Source organism: Linepithema humile, chromosome 2 (genome assembly GCF_040581485.1).
Source record: "Linepithema humile isolate Giens D197 chromosome 2, Lhum_UNIL_v1.0, whole genome shotgun sequence".
In the NCBI taxonomy this organism is placed as follows: domain Eukaryota; kingdom Metazoa; phylum Arthropoda; class Insecta; order Hymenoptera; family Formicidae; genus Linepithema; species Linepithema humile.
The window spans coordinates 26,639,952-26,664,756 of record NC_090129.1 but is presented as its reverse complement, the minus strand read 5'-3'; the positions used below and the strand labels follow the sequence as shown (position 1 = coordinate 26,664,756).

At 34.5% G+C, this 24,805-nt stretch overlaps 1 protein-coding gene across 9 annotated transcripts in view; it reads left to right on the top strand.

The window, feature by feature from the left end:
• The window catches only part of spri (sprint), a 125,953-nt gene that overhangs the window by 76,939 nt on the left and 24,209 nt on the right, over window positions 1-24,805 (top strand). For 2 of the 9 annotated variants that reach the window (XM_067348897.1, XM_012359764.2), the window contains exons 1-2: window positions 14,794-15,037; window positions 21,455-21,702. The exons of 5 other annotated variants lie outside the window; for them this stretch is intronic. In XM_067348897.1, the coding sequence (XP_067204998.1) occupies window positions 21,560-21,702 (143 nt within the window). In that variant the 5' untranslated portion in view covers window positions 14,794-15,037; window positions 21,455-21,559. Of the gene's footprint in view, window positions 1-5,114; window positions 5,460-14,793; window positions 15,038-21,454; window positions 21,703-24,805 lie in introns of those variants that run through there. 2 more of the 9 variants (XM_012359765.2, XM_012359770.2) reach the window with 2 other exon arrangements.

Below are 24,805 nucleotides of genomic sequence, written 5' to 3'. Positions count from 1 at the left end.
TTGTCAAGTTTTCAATATTAAGCTATTGTGAGGCCTTCGATATAAAAGCTGTTTTTATGCATTATACGTATGTCGAATATGTGAGATATCTTTGACATCTACGTGCTATAATTTTTACAGATAGATTATCTTACGGATATAAAATTCATCTTTTTTAATCAAAAATTTTCTTAATTCTTTCAACGAAAATTATATAGTTCTATTTTTATTGCTTATTTGATCTTTATAGTAAAACCTTTTAGTTTTGTTAATAATTGTTAATTATTAATTAAATGTATACTGTGAACTCTCTTTCGTTTTCTTAATTCAAATCTGCGAAAGAGGGAGGAAAAATATTAAATTCTTATTATTTATATACTTGCTTTCTCTATAACAAAATAATTATAATTTATATTAACGATGCGTATATCTTAATAATTATTAATTATCAAGATATTCTTTCTTTGAAAAGACAAAATGCCCCAAAATACATAGCTTCGGTATACATTCGGTTCGGTATGGGATGTAACGAAGGACATATTTAAGACACGGCAAATATAATTTTTCTTCAAAAGGAGCGAATGCGCGATATGTTAACGTTTCGAATACGTAAAAGAAACGATTATCTCTAAAAATACCTTCGATGTCTGATCTTTTAACTTGCCTCCTTACTTCTGAGTCATCTCTGTAACATATAATACATAGACACACTTTACGGAAACGTTAATTTTAAATTAAATTAAAATTAATTTTTTAATCTCTTTTACATAATATCGTATTTCTTAAAAATTGTTGTAGATTATCTTTCGAGTACGCACCTCATTGCGGATCGACTTTATATCGCGATTGGTCGCGATTAAATACTCGACGGCAGCGCATAAATGAGCAGCACAAAGTGGCATGATTAATCCGCACGAATTACACACAGCGCGCCGTTATCGACCATTAACGATTACACGCCAATGCTCGCCGTCCCGCGTCATTATGCAAAGCCTCGGAATTGATGCGGCAGCACGTGTGCATCTCCGTTGCTGCTGAAAATGCAGCGGAGGTGCAACTTATTCGGCCGGAAATTCGCGGCTACAATAATCCCGCCAAGTACAGTCTGCATTTCGCTAGCGGCGATTAACGGCAGCGCGCGATTTCCTATACTCGTTTACGATGTATAGAGATGCAAGTGCAATGGTATATTAGGTGTCATAAGCGTCTCAAAATTGCTTGAATGCATTTTTATCTTGTTCTAGATCTATGTTGTATCATTCTTTCTTTCTTTTTCTATTATTTTTCTCTATATTCTCTTTCTTTTCTCCAGAATAGATAGTATATCAATTTATAACGAACGTCTACTTAATGTCCATTTTTTTAATAAGTGTCCGTCAGAACGACGGGAGGATAAATTTGCTCTAATTTTAAGTAGGTAGGCGTGCAGAGAGCACATTTGGTGTCTACGTGCTTAGGTGACTTTAAAGTGCAGTCTCGCACACTTGCTTTGCCGGCACATGGTCACACATACACGCGTCGTCAGGATGCAGGAATATCTTGCGTCCTGTCTGTGCGAATCGCCCTCCACACTCATGATATTCGTAGCGGACTATAGGCGAACGGCGCATAAGGTGGCCGTCGCCGCTAAAGTCCCAGCTGCAGCCGTGACTATAGTGTTTAACAACCGGCTCGCAGAGTTAGTTGATTCGCGTCCGCCAGCAAGGCGAGACTCGGCTCCGAATCTCTTTGTTTCGCGTACCTCTCCTTCGTCGCGAAATGCGTCCTCTTTGTTGACGACGTCAAAGTTCGATTCGAGCGCTTTGAAGATTCATATGAAAGAGACAAATAAGCGAAATAAACAATAATCGTATTGAGCTATGTTTTTACTATGTGTAGAGTGAGAATATAGATCTTTATTCTATATTTTTGATCATGCTTGCAGGGCTAAGATTGTGATATGAGTTTTAAAATCTTATAGAAGAATGATATGAAGAATGTACTTTATTTGTACGCAAGGCGAGGCTCTCGGACATATTTGATTCTCACTGCAAATCAAACGCATTTGCAATTTCTTTGGAAACCGCGGCATTCGGATATACATAGTTTTCATACTTTTTGCTTGATTTGTGTTATTTGTGTATAATTAATTAAACGGAAAAATTAATTGGGAAGATAAAAAATTAAATAAATAAACATAAGGAAATATGGACAGGAATTAAGATGTTAGTAAAAGTGAAACTGTTCGCGAGTAGAGCGAGTATCGGACGACCACGTTTAGCGTTAAATGCACGGCGATACGCGTCTTTGTCTGCCTCTTGTGCGCTTCTATAAATAATCCGCCGATCGTCGTCGAAACGAGGAGAGGGTCGATTTTTCGGTTGCGATTTCAGGGCGCAGAAAGAACATTCGCCCGAGTTCATTCGCCATAGGATTCTTGACCCGAACCAAGGTCACCTATCGAAAAGATCTACGATCTTTCGGGATGTCGAATATGAACGATTAAAATTGACATGGTTCTGTTCGCGAATTTCTTTTGTGCATGCCGGTCTCATGTATCAGTCGTTCGCGTCGTTTACGAGAAGAATCACGAGTGACTTGAGTACTCTCGTGAGTAACTCGGAAGAGTTCTACGGATGAGTCGACCGATTTCGCGGCGTGAATCAATAATGAAGTGTTCGGCGAAAGTGCAAGTTTACGTCAGCGAATATGTGCATAGTGATGTTTTTTCGTGGGCGTATGTATGTCTTGGACCGTGTCCGCAAATTTTTCTAGATTACGCGCGATTGTGTAAATCGGAAGTTATAATATGTGTTTTTAATCCACATGGAAACAAAAATGTCCATGAGCATTAAAACTAACTAAAGAAACAAAATATAAATTAAAATTGAACTGAGAGATAAAATGAAAATTTAAATAAATAAAAATAAATTAAGATAATTTTTTTATTGGTTTATTAAATTAAAATTAAAAATACGTTGAAATCAATAAAAACTTAAACAAGTTAAAACAAAGTAAATCTAAGAATGAATAATTTAACTTACCGATCTCGATCGAAATTACTTGACCGGAATCTTACTGATAATTTACTCACTAACTTCAGCTATTTGAAGTGGCAATTTCTCGCGACCGAATAGAATTAAGCTTATTTTATACTTTTAAAATATATCGATTGTAATCAAGATGCCCCGAAAGTCACGCCTCGCGGATGACCCAGAGTCCAACGCAATCGAGCATGAAATCAATTCGCGACGAAGCCGAGCAGCCGGTTAGCCGATATATCCGAGTTTCCGAGAAGGAATGTACTCGTCGTAGAATTAAATCGAGTAGAAGGTTTCGTCAACCCTTTCACTATCGGCATTTTGCACCATACATTATTCAGTCTTGCTACGTAATGCTTAGAAACATGTATTAGCGACAAAAATAGTTTATGACGTTATATATGCGAGCTAATAGAACTTGAAATAACATGCGTCTCTCTTCACAAACGTATCTATGGATTTCCGCCAATACGCGACTCCAAATCGCTTGTGTAATATGTATCTTAATTGTTCTTTTAATTTATTAACAATTTTTTAGATTTTTGTATTTTAATATGGAATTTCAAGAGCATTTTAATATTTTTGCAGCTTTATTTTTTTTATTGTTTTAATTTTAAATTTTTAATATTTAATTGTTAGTATATATCTTACAGTTTTTGATAAAAATTTATGAAACTGATTACACCCAAAGTATTTTTTTTTTTAAAGCACACTTGTTCTCTTTAAATTGATATTAATATCGGTGCAATTTTATTAAACTGATAATGAAGAAAGATACAAAATGTGAAATAGATTGGTTCTTTGAATATTTCTATGCTTCAACTGTGTGTGGCTTCATCGGAATCTATTGTGTCTCTCCTGTTTACCCTACATTCCTTCGGGATTAATCGGAGTCAACAATGCGCGAGTTGTTGTAATTAACGACGAGTTGTTTCATCAAGGACAATGGACGATTGAGGATGACCTCGTCGCGATCGGCAGTTGTATTGAAAGCATAGTTTTTGATTTTAATTCACTGCTATGATACAAAGCGATTGGTGAAATTACGAGAAACAAATTTTTTAAATTATGTTTTGTTTCTTTGGAAATTTTTCCAAGTCTCAATAATTTATTTTATTTTTTTAATAGGATATTCAACTTTTTAATCATTGACATTATTTTCTGATTGAAGCTTGGTATACGAAATAACTTTTGACAGCCACTTTTTAATATTTTAAAATTTTTATTTTAGTCAAAGATTACTCTAAAGAATACATCGCAAAAAATTTTAGCGTAGTCTTTAGAAGAGATTACTTAGAAAGAGGTTTTAATAAGAATTCTTGTGATTATACATATACTCGAAATTTTCCAAAAAAAATCCTCAACCTCAATATAATCAATAGAAAAAAAGATCAAAGTTTGCAACCTTCCATTAATATGATAAATAATTTACTTGAAATTGTTTTTAAGATTCCAGTAATTTAAAAAAAATGGAAATTTAAAGATTTAAAAAATTTTAAATCTATTTAAATATATATTACATATGTGTCCTTTTCAAAAAGACAAGATTTTATTTTAGTAAGAAGTATTCTCGCTTCAGCGACGATGGACACGGCGCGGTTAAATATAATAAGCTGCGTGACGCAAACTGGAAAAAATAAATAGGCGATGGACGCTTGGCATAAAATTCTTCGTCGCGGAGAAGTGTAAATTGCCATTGTCGAGATATACGCTGAAAGAAAGAAAAATTGCGACTAAATACGAAGAAACTAGCTTATCTTTAAAATATGTAGTATTTACTGCGCAATATAGTCGCTAATCGATAAGTTTAATATATTATAGGTATATGTATAATTGACATAAAATATAATATGCCGGATAAATAATGATAAGACATAAATTTGCCAAGTACACATAAATATAAACGCAAAATGAACATAGAATATTATTATTCTTAAACTTGATTTATTTTTATATTGTTTTAAAAATTGTATTGTGATATAACATTATCACTATCAAATTATTACCATTATTCCCTTGAAATATGATTTTATGTTGCAATAAATTTTTAAAAGAATATAAAAAATATGTTAGTACAATAAATTAATGTTGTTGTGTAGAAAAAAATAAACAAATATTAGGCAACATTCTTTCATCAATTTAATTGATGGCGTAAATGAAGTACGAAAGGAACATTACTGAAACACCCGAATGCTAAATTTAGGCGAAAGAATTTTCGCGGCATCCAGCGCTGTTCGTTTCGTCGCGATTTCGCTTTATGCTCGATTTTCGTGAAATGAGCCTAAGCAAATGTCTGCCGTCCGCTTGTCTGCAGCCTAAAGGCTCTCATGTTACGCGCTCGCGAATCTCCGAATTACGCATCCCGAGTATCAACATATGTGTGATAGGATGAAACAGCGACATGCTCATTACTAAGTACACCACGATTCTACTGCGATCCACTAATCAACACATTATCAGGTGAGATTTATTCTCGATTTTACTCTCTGTACGTTCTTCATTCTAGCATATATTTAGTATTAATAATAGATAATAGTGACTTTTTGGCGATAATAAATGATGTTGATAAATATTATAAAAGAATATCTAACAAGAGTGAATGTATCGCGCTTTAATGTCTCGAAATATGTGAAAAACGAAATTTATATTGAAATTTATATAATTTTCATATTGCAGGATCACAAGTTATGCAAAATGCAAAAATTCTAAATTATTTGCAAGTTGAATCGAGTATTTAAAATAACTTATAATTTTTGGGCTTTCAAGTTGATTTAATAATTAAAATTTGATAAATTACTTTCATTATAACTGTCAACTGCATTTGTTTGATTGTGTGTGAACTGCTCATCTTCTTGAAGAGATACATATTTATCTTCACTCATTTATTCGCAATTCCTCTCAAGAATTTTCATGAATTTTCCCCTTCACGAAAACGACACCATCATCGATAATTACGCCTCATAATTAATAAGAACTTTTAATGATACCAAGCCTCTAATTGGCGAGGTGGATTTAATTTCGACCATTAATTCGCGGCGTAATCGAGTTCCCCGGGAGCGGGTTTGTTCGTCTTCGAGGCTGGTACACTTAGTATTCGAGAATCGTTCGGTGCATATTTAAGCGAGCGAGTCGAATGGAAGTCGCCGCGCCTATTTTGAGGGATTATTAAATTCGTCAAGGGAAGATCTGGATTCTTGAGGCAGAAAGGCGTCGTCGTCGTCGTCGTTTTTCTCGTCTTCCGGAAAGATTTTCCGAATCCACATGATTGCGAATAAATTCGTACTATTCCTCTTGTCATGGTTTTCGCGAAAAAAAACTCACTATTTTGAATCTGCACTGAATGCCGCGAGTGAAGCGAGATTTGCTAAATTCATACGAAGATTTTCATTTGTAATAAGAAAGTTAATGAAAAGAAGACTTGTGTGTAAAGTTTTCTCTACTTTATATGTCAATTTTTCTTTATTTCGCGAAATTTGATAACAGAATCATAGATATTTATAATAGGAAGTTATTTACTCTTTGATTTACATCTTAATCGTTGCATCTTAAGATGATGAATTAATAAAGATATCTTTGGATTAACGGACAAATATTTAATCTTTAAATTTTATTTTTTAAATTCTGTTACATCTCAACGTTTTCAACGTTATCATTAAAGTTTGCGTTGCACTCAATCGAATGCATCAAAGTAGTTTTTGGATAGCAAAGGGGGAAGAGAAAACTGTAAATCTTTCCTTTGGTCGCGTACGTGCCACCACCCTTTCGTGGGTGGTAGAATAGGCTGGACAAGGCTGCTAATGAAAGCGAAAAGGAATTTATCGGGGATATAAATTGTCCCCTCTGCAGTCCTCATGGTCACGGGATCGATCGGGAAGACTTCCGAGGCACGATATCTCATCGTCGTTCCATCGGGCAAGAGGGAGGAAAAAAAATGAATCGCGCTCTTTATTGGTTTTCCTCCCTTTTCAGCCTTGTGGAGTACCACCTCCTGCGGTTCTATGAGGACGAGGCAGGGCAGGATGCCGATACTCTGCTTTAATTAGGCACCACGGGCCATCTCAAGCCCTTTGGGCAATGATGGGTGATGATATTCCCGGCATACATTAGATGTTATGAACGTTATAACATTTATGAGAAAATTTTATGTTACATTCAAGAATTCACATTATTTTAAATAGAATAATAAACGGAAGTGATACGCGTGGGAAGATCAAATTAATTAATAAATTATGAATCATTGATATTACATAGTTTTTATCTTATTTGTGCTTTCAAAAATTCTCTATTATCTCATTTTTATTTTACGGTAAGTAAAGTTATTTAATTTGAACAGCAGCGCATTAATTTATATATCTAAACTTGCAATGTAACGGAAGCTGTGGACGATAATCCGTATAACGCCTGCCTCTTGTTTCCTCTCGTAGTTAAGGTAAAACGGGGGTAAAATGACCATAATTGAATATCCGCGCGAATGGATACTCGCGTTCTGTTTTAGAAGCTGCTTTTTGCATATTAGCCATCGTATACCGTATAAGAGCGGAATACATTCGCGAATGCCATAACGACACCTCGTTAGAGAACCCTCGATTCCCGACGATCCCCGTTGCAACTCTATAGCCGTAATTAGGAGAGCTTGTAACGTCGTCATCCCATAGCCCAGACTTAGGAAAAAAGATTAGGCGTGGACACGACACGCGCATACAAATTGCGTATTGATTACCTTGATCGTTTGTCTCTAAACGATTGTGTGTGTCTCGAGTTTTTCTATTGATGTACAATAAAGTGGAAATCAATATATTTATTTTATACATTTATTATATATGGTATTGGATATAGTATTTCTTATAACATTAAATTCTTTAACAATATATTAATAATAACATTGCATTTTATTTTTATTCCAATTTTGCAAGTAATATGGAAATTATTTTATCAATACAAAGTATTAGATTATACATATGTCGTGCATTATTTATGTGGCAAAATTGTATTCATTTTATTGCAGAGAATTTTTTCAATTTCTGAAGAACAACGATTTTTTTAACATTTTATGTAGGGACAAAATTTCTTTTGATAAAATGCAATATTATACATATATATATATATATATATATATATATATATATATATATATAGAAGTCGTGTACGATAAAAGTTCCTTTGACCCTTCAACAGTCCCTTCCGCCGATTTAACCGCGCAACGAAGGGTCACGTCATTCGAGAGAATGTCGCATTTTATTATAGTCGATGAACGATCGAACACGAGAGAGAGGTCGTTGTACTCCCTTGGCAATCGAAGTATTAAAATACCTCCGCGGAGGTAATTAATCGTGAGGGGGATATCACGATCGAGTTAGCAGAAATTTATAAAAGTGTCTTCGAGGTCGACATATTATTAGGTCTTCATTGCCAACGTTACTTGCGTCGTAATCGTGCATGCATAATCAATAATCAATATTGTTGCATATAGATGCAATATTATTTTATTAAATAAATATTATAGAATTGTGATTACAATATTATTAAATACAAAATATTAATTCTTTTTCTTGTAAAGTTTTGTAAATTGTAGTTGTTTTATTATTCTATTGTTATATAGACATATTATTATTTAATCGTAAATGGAATTTTATTAAAACGAAAATATTTATTATAACGTTATACCTTATTCAGATAAATTTTTCATTATTGAATATACACACATATATATTTTCTATTTAAAAAAAAAATATATTTCCTAAATAAATATCTAGATAATATCTAGTATTGAAACGAGTTTTTTTTGCAGGAGATTATTCAATAGTTTTACGAGCAAGTAAAACATACAAATATTCAACAATATTCGTACAAATATTCAAAGACATTACAAGTTCTTCTGCTTTCATCTCGTTAAAATCAGCTGCGAATACAAGAAAAAAGTTTCAGCAAAGAGGAATGAATCTGGTTTTACGAATTTAAAGCTAACAGTCTTCGTATGAATTGGTCTTTAATGTCGCGAAGGTTTTCACGGGTTTCCCACTGATGTCGAAGAACTTTTATATTGCAGCTTAAATTGCTCGAGGCTGCCCTTGGCAACACGTCTATGGTTACTTTTTAATTAAAAGTTTCGCTTTTAGAGCGCCCTCGTGTCCGACACAGTGTCGCTTGGCGACGCGGCCGAAATGCATTTCAACGCTTGAAACACTACGCCGTTGTAAAACCATTCACGATTAATTATCGATTAATGAAAATTCTCAATATTGATGTAATTAAAATCAGCATTTTTTATGCCATCAAAGTGGCCTATTTTTGCAATAACAACTTTTTCAAATCATTTTATTCCAAATCGTTTTGTTTCTGCATAAGAATTATTTTATGAATAAAATAATTTTAGTGACATATATATTTTGATTGCTTATAAAAATAAATTTTTAACGCACAGTTTCGAGAGATGATAAGACAGAACCAAAAGATGAAAATGAAAAGCGCGCTAACAAATGAAACGGAAGGATCGTCGCAACAAAGTGTACATAGTAACGCCGAATTAATTCATTAGACGCGTTTTCCTGCGCGATCTCTCCGCGAAGAGATCCACTTTTCCAGTACGCGTCGCCACTCTTCCTCGCAACTCCGACTCTTCTCCGGGAAAGATACGTCCCTAGGGTGGCCAGCGGTAGCGAGAGCTCGCTATTAAGCCCGTGGGAAGACCTAGCACTTCACTTCGCGCGCTCGCTCTAATTAAATTATTCCGAAACGCGGAACCCGCTACGCGACCCCGTAGACGTTTGTAAGCTATGCATACGAACGTGTAACATTTAGATACATGGACGCATACGCATGTAACGAATACTGCACCTGTTAAAGAGGAAAGTCGTATCTTTGAATTGGAAACGCTACAACCCTGTAAATTGGGCAAATTTTACAATTAACAAATTAAAAATAATGAAGATAATTAAACAAACTTAGTCACAAATAATGGATAAATTTTGATTTAAAACTTAATATATTTGTTAGAGTAACGAATATATTTTTATTTTAAAATCGAAATAAAATTGTGAGCTGTAAGACCAACAATGTTAAGCGAGTGATTGAGTGAGTCATTTTGCGAAAACGGCGCCGTCTACGCGCTAATGCAGATAAACATAGATACTAATTTGTTGTTATCCCGGAACTCTCGCCTCGCATCATGAATCGAGACGAATCGGTGATAAAACCGCCTCTCTTTTCCCCGCCAAGCCCTTATTCTCGCGCAACGGTAATGGGCGCCCCGTGATAAATATCGGCTCGTTCGTTCGCCGTCTTATTTGTCAAGGCACAGAGTATGTGTATACGGTGATTGTGGGCCAGCATGGAGAAGAGGGGAAAAGAAGACAAAGAGAAGAAAGACTTCGCTTAGCGGTACCACACCGTATATCGTCTCGCATCTGCACGACGATTTGTCGTCTGCCACGCGCCTTCACGTTTTCTCCCATTTTTTTTTCTTTTTTTTCTTCGCCAAAACGCGATCCGTCATATCTCGAGCTTCGTCTCTGTCAAAGAGCGATGGTTGTCCCCGGAGGGTAGAAACGGAGGAAAAATCATCTAAGCTCGCGCGAAGGGAAATCGCGTCACGTACGCGCCGACGCCCGCCCAACAACGACGTTCCTTCGCCTTTGGTCTTGGCTGATTGCTTTTTGAATCGGAAAATCTTGCATTGAGAAAATGTCAAATAACATGCCTCTTTCGCCTCGATTCGACAAAAATCAGCGAGAAAGTTGGCAAAAGACTCGCGTATTTTATCGAGTTTCGTTTTTCACCTAAAAGTAAAAGGAACAATCTATGTAGATAATAGGTTTTTAATTTTTAACTAACGTGTATGTGTGTCATGGAAATTGTACACTCATGCATGCATGCGAATATCGTGCAAATTCAACTTGCGCGTGTCGTGCGAACACCGACATTTTTGCGAGAAAAAGTTAACATCGTGCATTCTCAAAAACATTAGTAACGTGGAGAAAGCAGTTAATCATTATGCATGCGTGTAATTTGCCGTTGCAATTGCAGTTGCATGCAATTATCTCGCTGAAAACTAGAAATTGTTTTGACGTATGATTATAATACTAAAATGTTTACGAAATGCTTGTAATTATCTATAGTTTTTATTATAAATACGCGTTTAGGTCATATTATCGACTGTCTCGCTGTAGCGAGGTAATGCTTTTATACGCAGAATAATATTACTGCGACTAATAAAAAGAATGGTTTTATATCTTATTCTATATAAGAGTATATTTTATACTAATCTATTTCTTTTATTCTCTTCATCTTTAGTACATATATTGAATATGTTTTTTTTTTGTTTTTTTTTGTTTTTTTTTTAAAGAGAAAGAAAAGTCTAATCTTTAGCAGTAAATATTATTTTTATCGCTTACATGGTAGCGTATAGAGATGATTACCTGACAAACACACTCATCCCCTATAATTTTTCCCCTTCAACCCTTCCGCTCGTCCCCGTGGTCTTATCACGCGCTACTGAGCAAGCGAAAAAGAAAAAAGAAAAGTTTCAATGGAAAGTTCGCGCGTAGCAAAACGCGCTCGCTCGAAAACGATAGGGCGGACAGTTTTTCGCGATCTCTTTACGACTCCTTGGACTGACTCTTCGAAATTTTTTGGTATTTGCTAACTTTCTTCCAAGTTTTGTCTCTGTTGTGAAATTTAATTATGAATTTTTAATTTATATGTTCTTAAGTTAATTACATGATTTTTATTATAAATCAAAATTAATTAAATTTTAAGTTGTAAAAATTAAAATTTAAAGTTTAAAACTAAATTTGAACGATATTATATTTAAATTTGTAATTTCCGACATAACATTAAAAAAATTGTTTTTTTTTTCTCATTATCTTCTTTTTTTATTATCATATAAGAAAAGGACATTTAATTTATTGTTGTTTATTTAGCATTCTTTTGTATTTACGTTTATATATATATTTATAGTTTTTATTTTTCATACATTTCGAAACGTGGAGAAAGAATGTACAGTTAAAGTTTCGACAGTCTATGAGAGAAGCTACACCTCGTATAATCCGGCTAGACCTTGACAGCGAGTGGAGTGTAATCCCTTGAATTTATACTCTTATGAAGTCTGCTACCCCCATCTATCCCCTGTGTCCGTGAAAATGGTATATTTTTACGTCCAGCCAGCGATGAAAATTTCTGGAAAACTTTGAAGACGCGAAAGTTTGCGTGAATTTTTTCCGCACCTGAGTCCTCGATCTCGTACTTTTAAAACATTCACATTGTATTCGAAGAAACATTGCGGAAAAATACAAGGATTTACTTCCAATCAAAATATGATTTCCTTGACAAAGTTCAGTGTCAGTGTCAGACAAAAGTCTGAGAAAGAATAGGTACAACGTTTATTTGCGAGAATTTCAGCGATAACATGAATGTGATTAATCTTAAATAATTAGTTTTTTTTGGATATCAACGCCATTTTTTCTATTTTTAACATTATGTCTTTTAACTCACTCATCGAATAAATATCAATTTTACCATAACACTAGCTACGCTATATCACTTGTAGTGATTTATGTAGGCACTGTTTATATTATTATCTTCATTGTTTTAATTATTATTACTTTTATAAAAATGTATTATTATATGACATTGTCATTCTCTCTCTCAATCATAATTTTGCCCAAAGCCTCTCATATACAATGTTTGAGCTTCATTCATCTCGGCATTGATCCATACGGCCGACGGCACTTCTCTTCGGCCAGAGTACATAGATATTCTTAAGTCGCGAAGAGAGAGCGCGCGGTTGGATTAGGAGGGTGGTTGTAAAGGGGATCGGCGTCGCGAGAAAGCAAGAAGCACGCCGGGGCGGAAGAGATTTGTGGCGAGGGCATGGATTTTACTGGCGTGAGCAAGCATCGAACTTGCTCTCCCTTTTGAGCCCCCCTTTTGCCGTGAGAAAAAGTTATCACGCGAGGGACTAAAAGACAAACGATCATTCGCAAAGAGTTTCATGCCAAATTGCAAAAAGCCCGCGAGCTTTACAATCAAAAAGGTCAAATCGAAGTTTACAGAAATTATTTTTTCCGACACTGCAATTCTTTGAGGGATGCACAATCAGTGAGATTTGATTGAGTTTTATTAGAATTTGTATAGTTAAATTTTTAAAAGCACGCCCACCGTATTTTCACATTCTATAAGATAATTCTATAGGATAATCGAGATTATTCGATTTAAAATCACTAATAATATTTAAAAAGAATATTGCTAGTAATTGCAACTGAATGTAACTTATCTGAAGCATTGTGCGGAAAAGTAAATATTTTTTACTTTTTACATTAGCATTGAAGTTTGGTATTTAGTAGTATGCCGGAGTTGTTTATTAACGAGATTTCAGAGTCACGACAAAGGCTTTACGCTGGACAGCATAGAAACTATATTGAATCAGGTGGTTTTCAGAAGGTTGAACAGATCGACCAAGCGCGAAAGGCATTTACGATTTCCACTGTCCGCACACGAAAGAAACTTTCTGCTCACCACCGCCGCCGGAAGAAAAAGCTTTTATTGCCACCCCATACAGCAATATAAACAGAATGAAGCGCGTAACTCAACCTGTGTAGCTGGTAGAGCAATCTAATCTTTTTCATTTTGAATAATTCAACCTACAAGATGATTACAATTTATTTTTTATTATCTTTTTCTGGTGGTTAAATTCAGTTTCTTTTATGGAAAAAAAATTAGGCAAATTCTTTTCTGTGAAATCTTTTCTATAAATTTGAATTTTTTAGTTTTTGATAGCATTTTTTGTTAATTTCCATCAAAGTAAAGTTTATTTGATCTTTTTTAGAATATCACGTGTAGAATGAGAACATCATTAGAGAGAAAATGTATCAGCGAGACGGCGTGCGCGCGATAATCAGTGCGTGTCGGCATTGCCACCGGATAAATAATGTGTTGCACGGTATAATTTTCAGGTCGGTCGATACTCGGTGTGATTTTCAGCACTTCCGATATAAAATATCGCTGCACAAAAGTAACCTTCCGAATATATAAAACTACTCTTGTGTCCTCGTTATTTATTTATCGAATTTATATCGATCCGAGTTTCATTGCTGTCTGATAAAACACATAAATGATATCTGTAAATATAGATAAATAGAATAGAAATATTGTATTTTTATGATGCAAAGAAGACATTATTGCAAAGCAACTCTAATCCTTATCTGGACAAGGTGGATCCAGTCTGTATTTCGCACACGCAATATTCTATAAAATAAATAAATAATCTTTTCACACTTTTTTGCTACATATTTTTTGGCTATTAAAAATACAATTATTATTGTAAAATGTTTAAAATATTTGCACATAAGGATTAAAGTGCATTATCTTTAAAATAAAAATTATCTACGTAAGAAAAAGAGGAAGGAAGACTTTGATATATACTTTATTTATATTATTTTAGAATTAGAGTCGCCGTTGAAGCAAACATATCAGTCTTCAACATCGATAGCGATATCAAAGCACCCTTAACTCCACTTGCCCATGACATTCGTTAATATCCCTTTCTCCTCTCTCCGTCATAGTGACAGAGACGAGAAGGAAGGGATGACAGGACAGTCCAGACGTAACAGATGCCCACGACGGTGTCGGTCCATCTCTCCGGCGGACCGGTTCGGATGGTCGCCTATGGTTCCTATAGTGACAGCCACAGCGGCAGATCGAGCATCTCTAGAATGAAATGACGGCGTTTGCACGCGCTTGCGCATCCCCAACGCACCCAGCATTTCCTCCTCCCCTTACCCCTTTTACGATAAAACAAGGGGGGACTCTCGCCGTCTCTCGCGACCGGCATACAGTCGCTGGCGTTCTCGTACACGTTAACGTGTCGCGTTGCGACGCCGTCGCTGGCAGTGCGTCGCCGACGGGCGTCACGGCGCGTCTCTGACGCCGTCGTCCTTGTTGTTGTGTGTGATTCGTATTGCGTTCGATAGTGCGTCGCAAGGTGCGTGAAATAGGCAGGAGAGAGAGAGAGAGAAAGAGAGCGAAACAGAAAATCAAGAACGGTATGCTGTGCCCGATTCGGTGCATTCGATATATTCAGATTGGTGACGTCACTCAATATTCGCGATTAGATTTGAATGATATTGTCGTTCTTCAGCCAGTCTTTGGAGATACAGCGAAGGCAATCCGCTAATTTCAAACAATATCGACACGTATCAGGCTGTCGTTATTGTGGATATTATCCAAATATCGGTTGCAAATCATTGCCGCTATAATATTGGTTTAGAACGATTTTCTATCTAGTGTATACACATATAATATACAATGCTGTGATAATTGCAAAATTTCTTTTGTCAATAATGTAATATCTGTGGAAAAGTTTTAATAGGTCAGATATGACGATGAGAAATTTTATTGACTATGACATTTGTTTCTTCAATTTTTGTGGAAATTGAAATAACGTATTATATAGATAGAAAGAAGACAGAAAAAAATGGTATTTTGTTGATAAAAAGAAAAACATTTACAAAAGAAAAAAAACCAAAGTATTAATTCAGTCTAGTTTTTGTGATACAATATTATGATAAGTTAAAAATGCTGTGAAATTAGAAAAACATTTATGTAAAAGCAAAGTGAGAATGAGAAATAATTGCACAAATTGTTACATAACATTTGGAAATAGCTAGAAATATACGAAGTTTATTTTAAGAATTGGAATAATTTGAGGAGAGGTATAAAAGTCAGTTTAAGCAGAGATGTTATAATCCCGAGCTCGATGATGAATCTATTTTTTTTTAAATACTTTGATATTTTAGACATTACAAATAACCCTCAGCATTTTATATGAAATAAAGTATTCGTGGAAATTAAAAAAATATATAAAAAATATAAAAAAAAAAAACAAATGTGTTTTAAAGGAACGTACTCATTACTCATTAAAGGAGAATAAAGAAAAATAGATTTAGAATTGTTTTATCTATGTGATATATTTTTATCTATTTTATATGATACGATATCATGATACATACGGTATCTCAAGTTTGAACGTGATTTCAACTGCACTAAATGATTTTGTATCCAAACTGAAGTATTTCTTAACATGCTCTTCAACATTTGTTTAGAATAAAAGAAGGAAAATCAATACAGGCTGTCATTGAATTTAGTTTTATTTTTATAAAAAAGAATTTATAATTTTTTTGCTGATGAAACTACTAGCCTATAAACTGAAATGTATAATAAATAAAAATTAACTTTGGTCTCGCTAAAATTAATTATTTTATTCGATAAAATTTATACAAACAGTCTGTTCATTTATATTCATATTAAGAATTAGAGAATATGGAAAAAGAAATATTATTTTTTTCAATTATTAGCATTACTCACACACACACACACACACACATTCTGTGTATTTATTAGATACCCAAATAATTACCGCGTTGCCTTTTGATGTAAAAAACGCTGTGTCAAAGCGCGATCGCGATGGACGACATCCGATTACTTTGAAAAGTGCGGCATTATTGATTGCGGTGATTTTCGCAGCGACGCGACGCGACGGGGGGGAAATTGCTCTACTGTCGTTTTCGCGAACATTACGCGTTGCGGATCGTTCTCCACCGTCTCCGCGCGACAGACGACTTCATCTTACTTTCGCTGCGTCGGCTTCCTGATTGTGCATTCGCCTTTATTGCCTCTGCTCATTTTTCTCCTCGAAGACAGAATAAATAGTATAATAATAAGTACTAGTACAATTTTTTATAACCCCGGAAACGAAGGTCGCATCGAAAGTTCCCATTTACTTTCGTTTCGTTGCAAAGGCCGTCAGGTAGCTGCTTTCCTTTTTTTTTCTTTTGTGTGCGATTGTTATTATATTTCAAAGTTTGCAATGTAGACGCTAAAGTAATTATAATTAATAATAATAATAATAATCTATTTTATTCATGTTTTATAGAAAATTTTTGGATTATACAATATTGCACGCACTATAAATTTTTCTGCCTTTTCAAATATTACGTATTAATCGAACATTTCAATCTTTGTAATTTAATAATTTGTTTACTTGTTTCATATAAAATATTAAGTATTTTTCACCTATATCGTAAAAAGATGCGTAGAAATAATCCAATCACAAGAAATACGCTTTCTATTTCCGATGTTTGCAACGCGAATTGCTTCGTCGCGCGAGATGTCTGGAATTTTGTTTTCGAATATTACAGTCACGATTGTTGGAAAGCTTCCCGACGTGGGATTCACTCGTTTATCTGAATGAGACGGCTCTCTTCGTACAATGTATTCCGGATGTATGATTGTTATTAAATGGAAAGTTGCTTGATAGTTTATGATGAATCTGTATAGATATCTTATCTGTATAGAAGCTTTATTGAAGACATTTTATTTTAGAAAGTCATGTCTCTAAAGAGACAAGTAAAAAGTTTAATATCAAAAAGAGATGCGAGAAATTCATGGTTGGAAAAAATATAAGAAACTCAACATTAATTATCGTGTTTTAATCAATAACAAATATTTAAATAATCTCTGTATCTCCGTCATTTGATATTTCGAATTTTCTAATGTCTTAACTGTACTTAGATGTCTGTATTCTCCACATATTTAATTAAAAAAATCCGGTTAAATGTTGCAAGTGCAAATAATTGATCGCAAATTGGATTTCTTTCCATTAAAATAACAACACATTTAACCACGACTTTGTTACTGACTTGCGCACAGAGGAAGTCATCTGATAAGGTTTATGCTCATTTCCACCAACGTAGATTAACTTTAATCTCGGTTCAACTTACTCTTCATCTTTTTCTAGTTTTAAGAATTAGAAAAAGTTGAAGAGTAAGTTGAACCGAGATTAAAGTTAATCTACGTTGGTGGAACCGGGCATTAGTGGTTTTATTGCTGATACGAACTGCACACGTCACAGTACGAGCATGTATAACTGCATGTAAACTGCAAATCCGCTCTGGAAAATGATATATTTTATGCTTACAATTGTATCGCCTCTTCTATTCACAATTGGGCAAGTTTTATTTACTCTACTTTATGTCTTTCTTTAATCAAAATTACTTATTTTTAAACTGTTTCTTTAAAAAATGAAAAGTGGCATATATGACGAATTTTGTGTGAGATTAGTCATCAATAAGTCTTATTAGTTTATCAATAAATTATAAACGTCAGCCTTAGTTGCGCGCATCAACATCTCAACGCATTGATTTCTAAAGAAAGAGTACTCTTATCGCGAGTGCAAAGTAATTTTATCTTTCGGCCCACCATGAATGATTGCTGGTCGAACGATTCGTGGAATGCAATAAATTGTTTAGTACAATGAGTAATCGGTGTATTCCCGGGGGTAACGATCGATATATCGCAATTGCGTGCTATTTAACAACTTTGTTGTATGAGAACGATGTAAAATTTTTGTTTAATCGGAGTTTTTTTCAACGAACATTTAATTCAATTAGAATAAAAATGTTCAAATAAAATGTTCAATTTTTGCAGCTGTAAAAAATGCGATAATTTTTGTGAAAAACTTGCTATAATAATGGAAATTATTTTCCTCGATAAAGAAAAATATGAATTTAAAATGATTTGAAGGCAAATTCTTTAATAATTATGTCACAAAATACAAAACGTGAATCGTTGAACAATAAAATGCTATGAATGAAATAATAACTCATTCGAATCGTACCGTCACATCGTACACAACGGGGAGAGATTAATAAGTGCACAATGCATGATGAAACGTTTGAAACGCTGAGAGGAACGTCGAGTTCTTTTCCGTTTTGTATACTGTGACATAATAACATCTACGTTCTTCCTTCTTCAAGGTATAATTTTTTCTCGCGTCTTGTGTCAGTATTCAAGGATGCAAGGAATCAAACAAGCAAGAAAAATGATGTCGCACTTATTTAGCGACATGTTATCAAGCATCCCGTTTAAAAGAGAGAGTGAGAGAAAGAGGGGAGGAGGTATGATTTATCGCTTTGCCCACATATATAATCAATCAAGCATGAATAACAAGTACAGCAATGTATCTCTGGCCAGTTGAAAATAATATTAAACAGTCTCGTGTCCAATATAAAATTATGAAATTATTCAAAAAATGTTCTCTTCAGTTCTGCTTTTTTCTAACATCGTACAGTAAGGAAAAAAATTATAAATTATAATCGATTGCATATTTGTATTATGATTCACAAACAATTAAATCGGTATAGAAAACGCGTCGAGAGGAAAATCACTCACATCTCTTACCGCCGTCAGTAATAGTACAGAGCGTCCGAACGATTAAAATGTTGGAACAACTAAATTACTTTGTGAAAAGTTAATTCGAAGATAATTTTTTTTTAACGGAAATTGGAAAGACAAATTTAATTTGAAATCAAAATAGAACGTGAACAAGAATGAGAATGGAATATCTTCATTCTTAAATTGAGTAAATTTCATGTTATACACAAGGCGAGACTTGAAATTAATTCGCTCATCGATCGTCATTAAGTCTCGTCGCGACTGCTAACGTCGTCGCATCGTGCGTCGGACTCGCGAAAACGAGTCGTAACTCTCTCGATCGGGCAACGAGCGAAACCATCAATCACCATTAGAATTCATTTTTTCCGCTGAGTGAAAGCAGAATTTAATAACGGGAGATGAATTACAATGTGTTCGCGTACGTCGCTTCAAGGACTGCTCGTGAAACACAGTCGTCTCGGAAGGGCTAAATATTTACTTTATATATTTCTATATATAGGTACTTTTAATAATGGAACGGCTTTTAAATATCTCGTCTGGTCTTAGTACATTATGATTTTTCTGATGTATGATGATTTCATTCACACTTAATTGACTCTTGAATTCTGTTACTCTTGAATTATGCATTTGTAATTACAAAATAACTAAGCGAATAAATTGAACTATGATTCGTTCATTACATTTTGTTATAAATTTTTTACATTTTACTAATTTTTATATTTATGGTTATGAAAAATCTATATATATTTAAAAACAGCTTGGAATTGACTTTAGAAAATTGTTTGTGCGACTTAAAGCATCACGAGAAAGAGAATTTTATATCAAACTTTACATTTAATATGATCACAAAATTTGCATTTGCAGTTGTATAATTAAACATTTAATTGAGATCGCGATAAAATTGATTCAATTTTTGAAAGCACACAAATACGAAAATCATCCAGACTTTAACGATGGCGCGGATTCTTGTAACGACAAACAGAAAGTTTTGAAATGTCGCTGGAGTTCGCGAGAGCTAAATGTCGAAAGAGGAACACAAAATGTTGAAAGGCGACGAGCAAGATTAAATTTCCCTGGAATCTGCGACAATATTTGGATGCAGCTTCCGTGAACACCTTCCATTTTAAGTCCACCGAAACTGAATTAAAGTGAGGCGGATCAAATCGCGAACGGATGCTACCGCGTATCTAATCAAGATACTTAATTAGATATTTCTATAGACAGAATTACACAGTGTTTTTTCTCCATTATATAGAATTTTATATTTGATAATTTACAATTAAAGTTTTCTCGAAAAAGTTTGTTAAGAAAATTATCAAAAATAATTAGTTAAAAACCAAATCTCTTTTAAAAAATTAAGCAAGCAAAACATGCTTTTTAATTAGTTTTGATACATTATTTCAGTGTATACATTTTGCAAAAAGGGAAATTTGAAATTTATTTCAGATTTTAATGGCGTTTAATGTAACTTTTTACGTACAACATGTACGTTAGTGATAATTTTGAAATAACGTAACTGTGGATCTTGAACTTTGAAAACATCGCGTCATTAAAAAAAAATCACATAGAAATCCACGTTACACGAATAGGAAGCGTATTCCTCGAGGTCGAAGGCGACATCGTGTCCCGTTTACGCGGTGTTTTTTAGTATTTTCTTTCTTCCTCTCTTTTTCTCTCCCTTTCTCTTTCGAGAACAACGATGTGGTGCAAAAAGTTCATGTTATGCCAGCGCTGAAAATATAGGACCGGCTGCTACGATACAACGAAGGCTGTTAGATATAAAAAGAGAGTACAGCTCGCGCGCGCGGAAGGGAAGCGAAAGAAACCGTGTGTTATTACCGATATCGTTGGTGAAGAAAAAAAGGAAGGTCTTAGGAACGCGTCCGTGGATATTGACCGGTCGAGAAATGAAAGAGAACACGACGGAAGTCGCCGATCGGCCGGCGCAAACACGATATCTCGTTTCCAGTTCTCTTCTCGACGTTTAACTTTATATATCTTCTTCCCGTCATATAGCTTGATTTTAGTCGCCATTACTGTCTCACAAAAATCCTGAGAAACGCTTGAAAGTCGTAATTAGGTTTTTTTAATGTTATTTAGGTTCAATAGGTTAACAATATGATTTGCAACCGATATTTCATCCATGATCGCTAGCATCTTTATAGATCCATTTTTATCGAACCTAGTAGAATGTTCAAGTGACCAAACAAATCTCTTTTTCCTTAAAGAATCATAAGAAGTTATAAACCTCGATGTGCATCGATGCGTCCGTGAAATTTTGATGATCAGCATCGTTTGATCGTGAGAAATTTGATCGTGAAGTGTCGGCCATAATGTTACCGCCGACAATCATTGACAACATCAACAGCAGCGACATATTGACATTGTATACAAATCCCGGCAACGGTAACGACAGAAATGTGGTGGCAACGCGAGCAGTCAGCAGGGGCCGCTATGCGGAAATTGGCGTTAAAAGGTAAAAGTCTTCTTGTAAAACAAAAAAAGACAAAATCTAAGGAAGAGAAACGTTTCTCACGGTGCATAGTGGGACAAAGCGACGAAAAAAGTATTATTGATCTATCGATATTTGATCATTTTTGTTGCAAAAGTTATCGAACAAATAACTTAAAAACAAAGAAAAGAGAATGAAGCTAAAAATTGTTTAGATTTATATAATATGTACCTCTATCATTTATACGTGTTACAATATACAAATATTATAATTATTGACATATAATAGTAGATTCTTATAAATTATAAATGCATACGCAAGAGCATTCGAGCAAAATCTTTTTTTAATACAAAAATGAGATTGATAAATTTTAATCGCAACGTGCCTTGGAGCCATGATGCAAACATTGATACAAAAGATATATCGTGTAATCTGGTAGATCTATCTGATCGCACGATCTGAAATAGAAGAAGAAAGAGGAAACGATCTGACGGTCTCGCGTGCCACGCGGTTGGCGCTAGAAAATCGATTTTAATCAGTGGTTAATATGAAATATGATAGTAAAGTGGCCGAGAGGAAGCCCTTCGGTTGATTCTTCTGTAAGCTGCTTAGCCATAATCCGCTTACTTTCCCGCAAATAGGCCGTGGACAAGTCTCATTATTTCTTTTTCTTTCTTTGACGAAAAATTTGCCTCCTTGTAATCTTGCAAAAATCTTTTGCTTGAAGAGAAAATAAGGTTTTTCTTACTAAGCTTAAGTTAAAATTGAGTTGAATTACTAATTTTATAATTAATTTTTTATTCTAAAAATATTTGATTTTTTATTTATTATATTATATTATACATTAGATTCTTATTTCACGTGATAAATCCCTAGAAAGCGCAAAAAGAAGAAAACGAAAAATGCTTTTGTAAATTATAATTTATTTCTAGACATAATATGTAGAGATATCTGGATATTCTCTACATATAAAGAAATGCATGTATAATTATAATTTAATGAAGACTACACTATCGCGATGGAATAAATAATTTTCTAATTTGATATAAAATTAGTTTTGTGTGTGTGTGTGCGCGTAAATCGACCGGAACTGTGATTTGCTGAGATTTTCCGTGATCATACCTTCCACTTAATCAAGCAGATCTTTGCGGGGATTCCTATTTTCTCGAGGGACACTCTTCTCTTTCTGGAACAGCTTTCTTCCGTGATATGAAAAAAAAAAGGAAAAGAAAATCGCTCACTCTTCATCATTACCGCAAGATTAAACGATCGCTGAACCATGCAAGTCTCTCGTAACATTAGACCAAGAATAGCATATCATATTTCGCAAGATTTTCATAATTTCTGAGATACTTGCTTTATTATGAATATAATATTATTCAATATAATATATATATACTAGATTCGTTAATATATATATATAATTAGAGAGAGAGAGAGAGAGAGAGAAGAAGAACACTCTCCTTAGTATTTTCAGCAATTAAATGTTTCGTTACTAAGAGCCGATCGAAATAATTATATAAATTATAATTTAACTAATTGATTAAACTATTACCTTTTAGAATTTGAATTAAATTGTTTTTTAGAAATTTATGAAATGCTAATTTATAAGAAATTCAGAAAATGTTAACGCGTTCTTATTCTAAAGAATCGTATAAAAAAAGAAGATATTTTTGAATCCGTCGAGGAAGGATAATAATATCAATGCAGGTCTCGCTTTGACGAATTCCTCGCGGATCGGCGGCAGAAAAACCCATTTCCACGGTGGAAATCGAGTCGGACTTGGAAATCCTCTGGGAGAAACAAGACGAGTTTCTTCCGATTTCTTTTGCTCACGAATATATCGATTTGGTAGTCCTTTGAAAATACATGGAATTCGTGGGAATATATAAGTCTGTCCGTGTTTTGAATTGTAAACCGTCCAAGATGAGCTTAAAAAGCTTATCGTGCCAGAATTCGTTAAAGACTGTACAAAGCGCGATGAAAAAAATGACACGGGCACATGGCCGAAACCACCCGTAATGCTTAGCGAGCGAGGAGTGTCGTGTATTATAGCTCGGGTAATTCAAGCTCATTGCACTCGACGAGAGCGGGTCTCTCCCAGGCTGAAACCTAAGGAGGCACTCTTCGGCTTCGGTTTCACTCTATGCGAGAAACCGGATAGGCCGATGCACGGAAGTCATTCTAAAACACCTGACTTTTGCTCCCTTTCCCCATTCTTGTTTCTTCCTTCCTGCCTCTTCCCTTTTTACTCGTAAGAATAAGCGACATTTCACTTTACAGTTTGACTCTTGTCGTAAGAATATTGTAAAGTTCAAGATCTCTGTAGAATTGCTGAATTTTTACTTGACAATTCCGCATGTTTGAATTTTATATTTCCTTCAATATTTTGAATCTTATACTTTTTTTAATTATACGGCAGATTTATAAGGATCAATATATCAAATATATGTAACAGAAAAATGAAAAATTGATGGATACACACCGCCGAATTAGATTTCATTTGAGAAAATTTTTACGGATAGAAAACTGAATTTGCGGGGCAAATATAGCTTATAACTTTGTTCTATGTGTGAAGAAAGAAAGAGAGAGAGAGAGAGAAAAAGAGGGTACATTGATGTCATTATCCTTTCTCCACGTCGTCGACGAGAAGCGGAATTTAATGGCGTATACGTCGGAATAACTTGGCGCGTGATCGATCGACAATGAGCTTGCTTTGTATCGCACATCGTTTCTCCCTCTCTCGCTCTCTATTTATCAGCGATGCCACCCGTTAGGTCAATCCCTTCCGGATGGACCGAGAAAGTGGCACCCATTTCCCAGCAGAAACGTCGCGACATCAGCCACGTTTTTCTCAATACAAACGCGATACGGATGACATCTTTCACAATCGTTTCTTATCCGTTTTTGTAACAACTGTATGACATAAAGAAAATATTGAAGAATACGCTAGATGTGCTGTTAGAAATATTGGAATTGTCGGATCGACCTTTTTACTTGTATTTGAGTTATTTTACTTTTTTTCTAAATTTTTTAATAATCTATTCTTTGGTAATCACATATATTTATCATAAGATTACAATTATGGAGAGCTTAATTAATAATACTATAGTAGGAAAGTTAATAA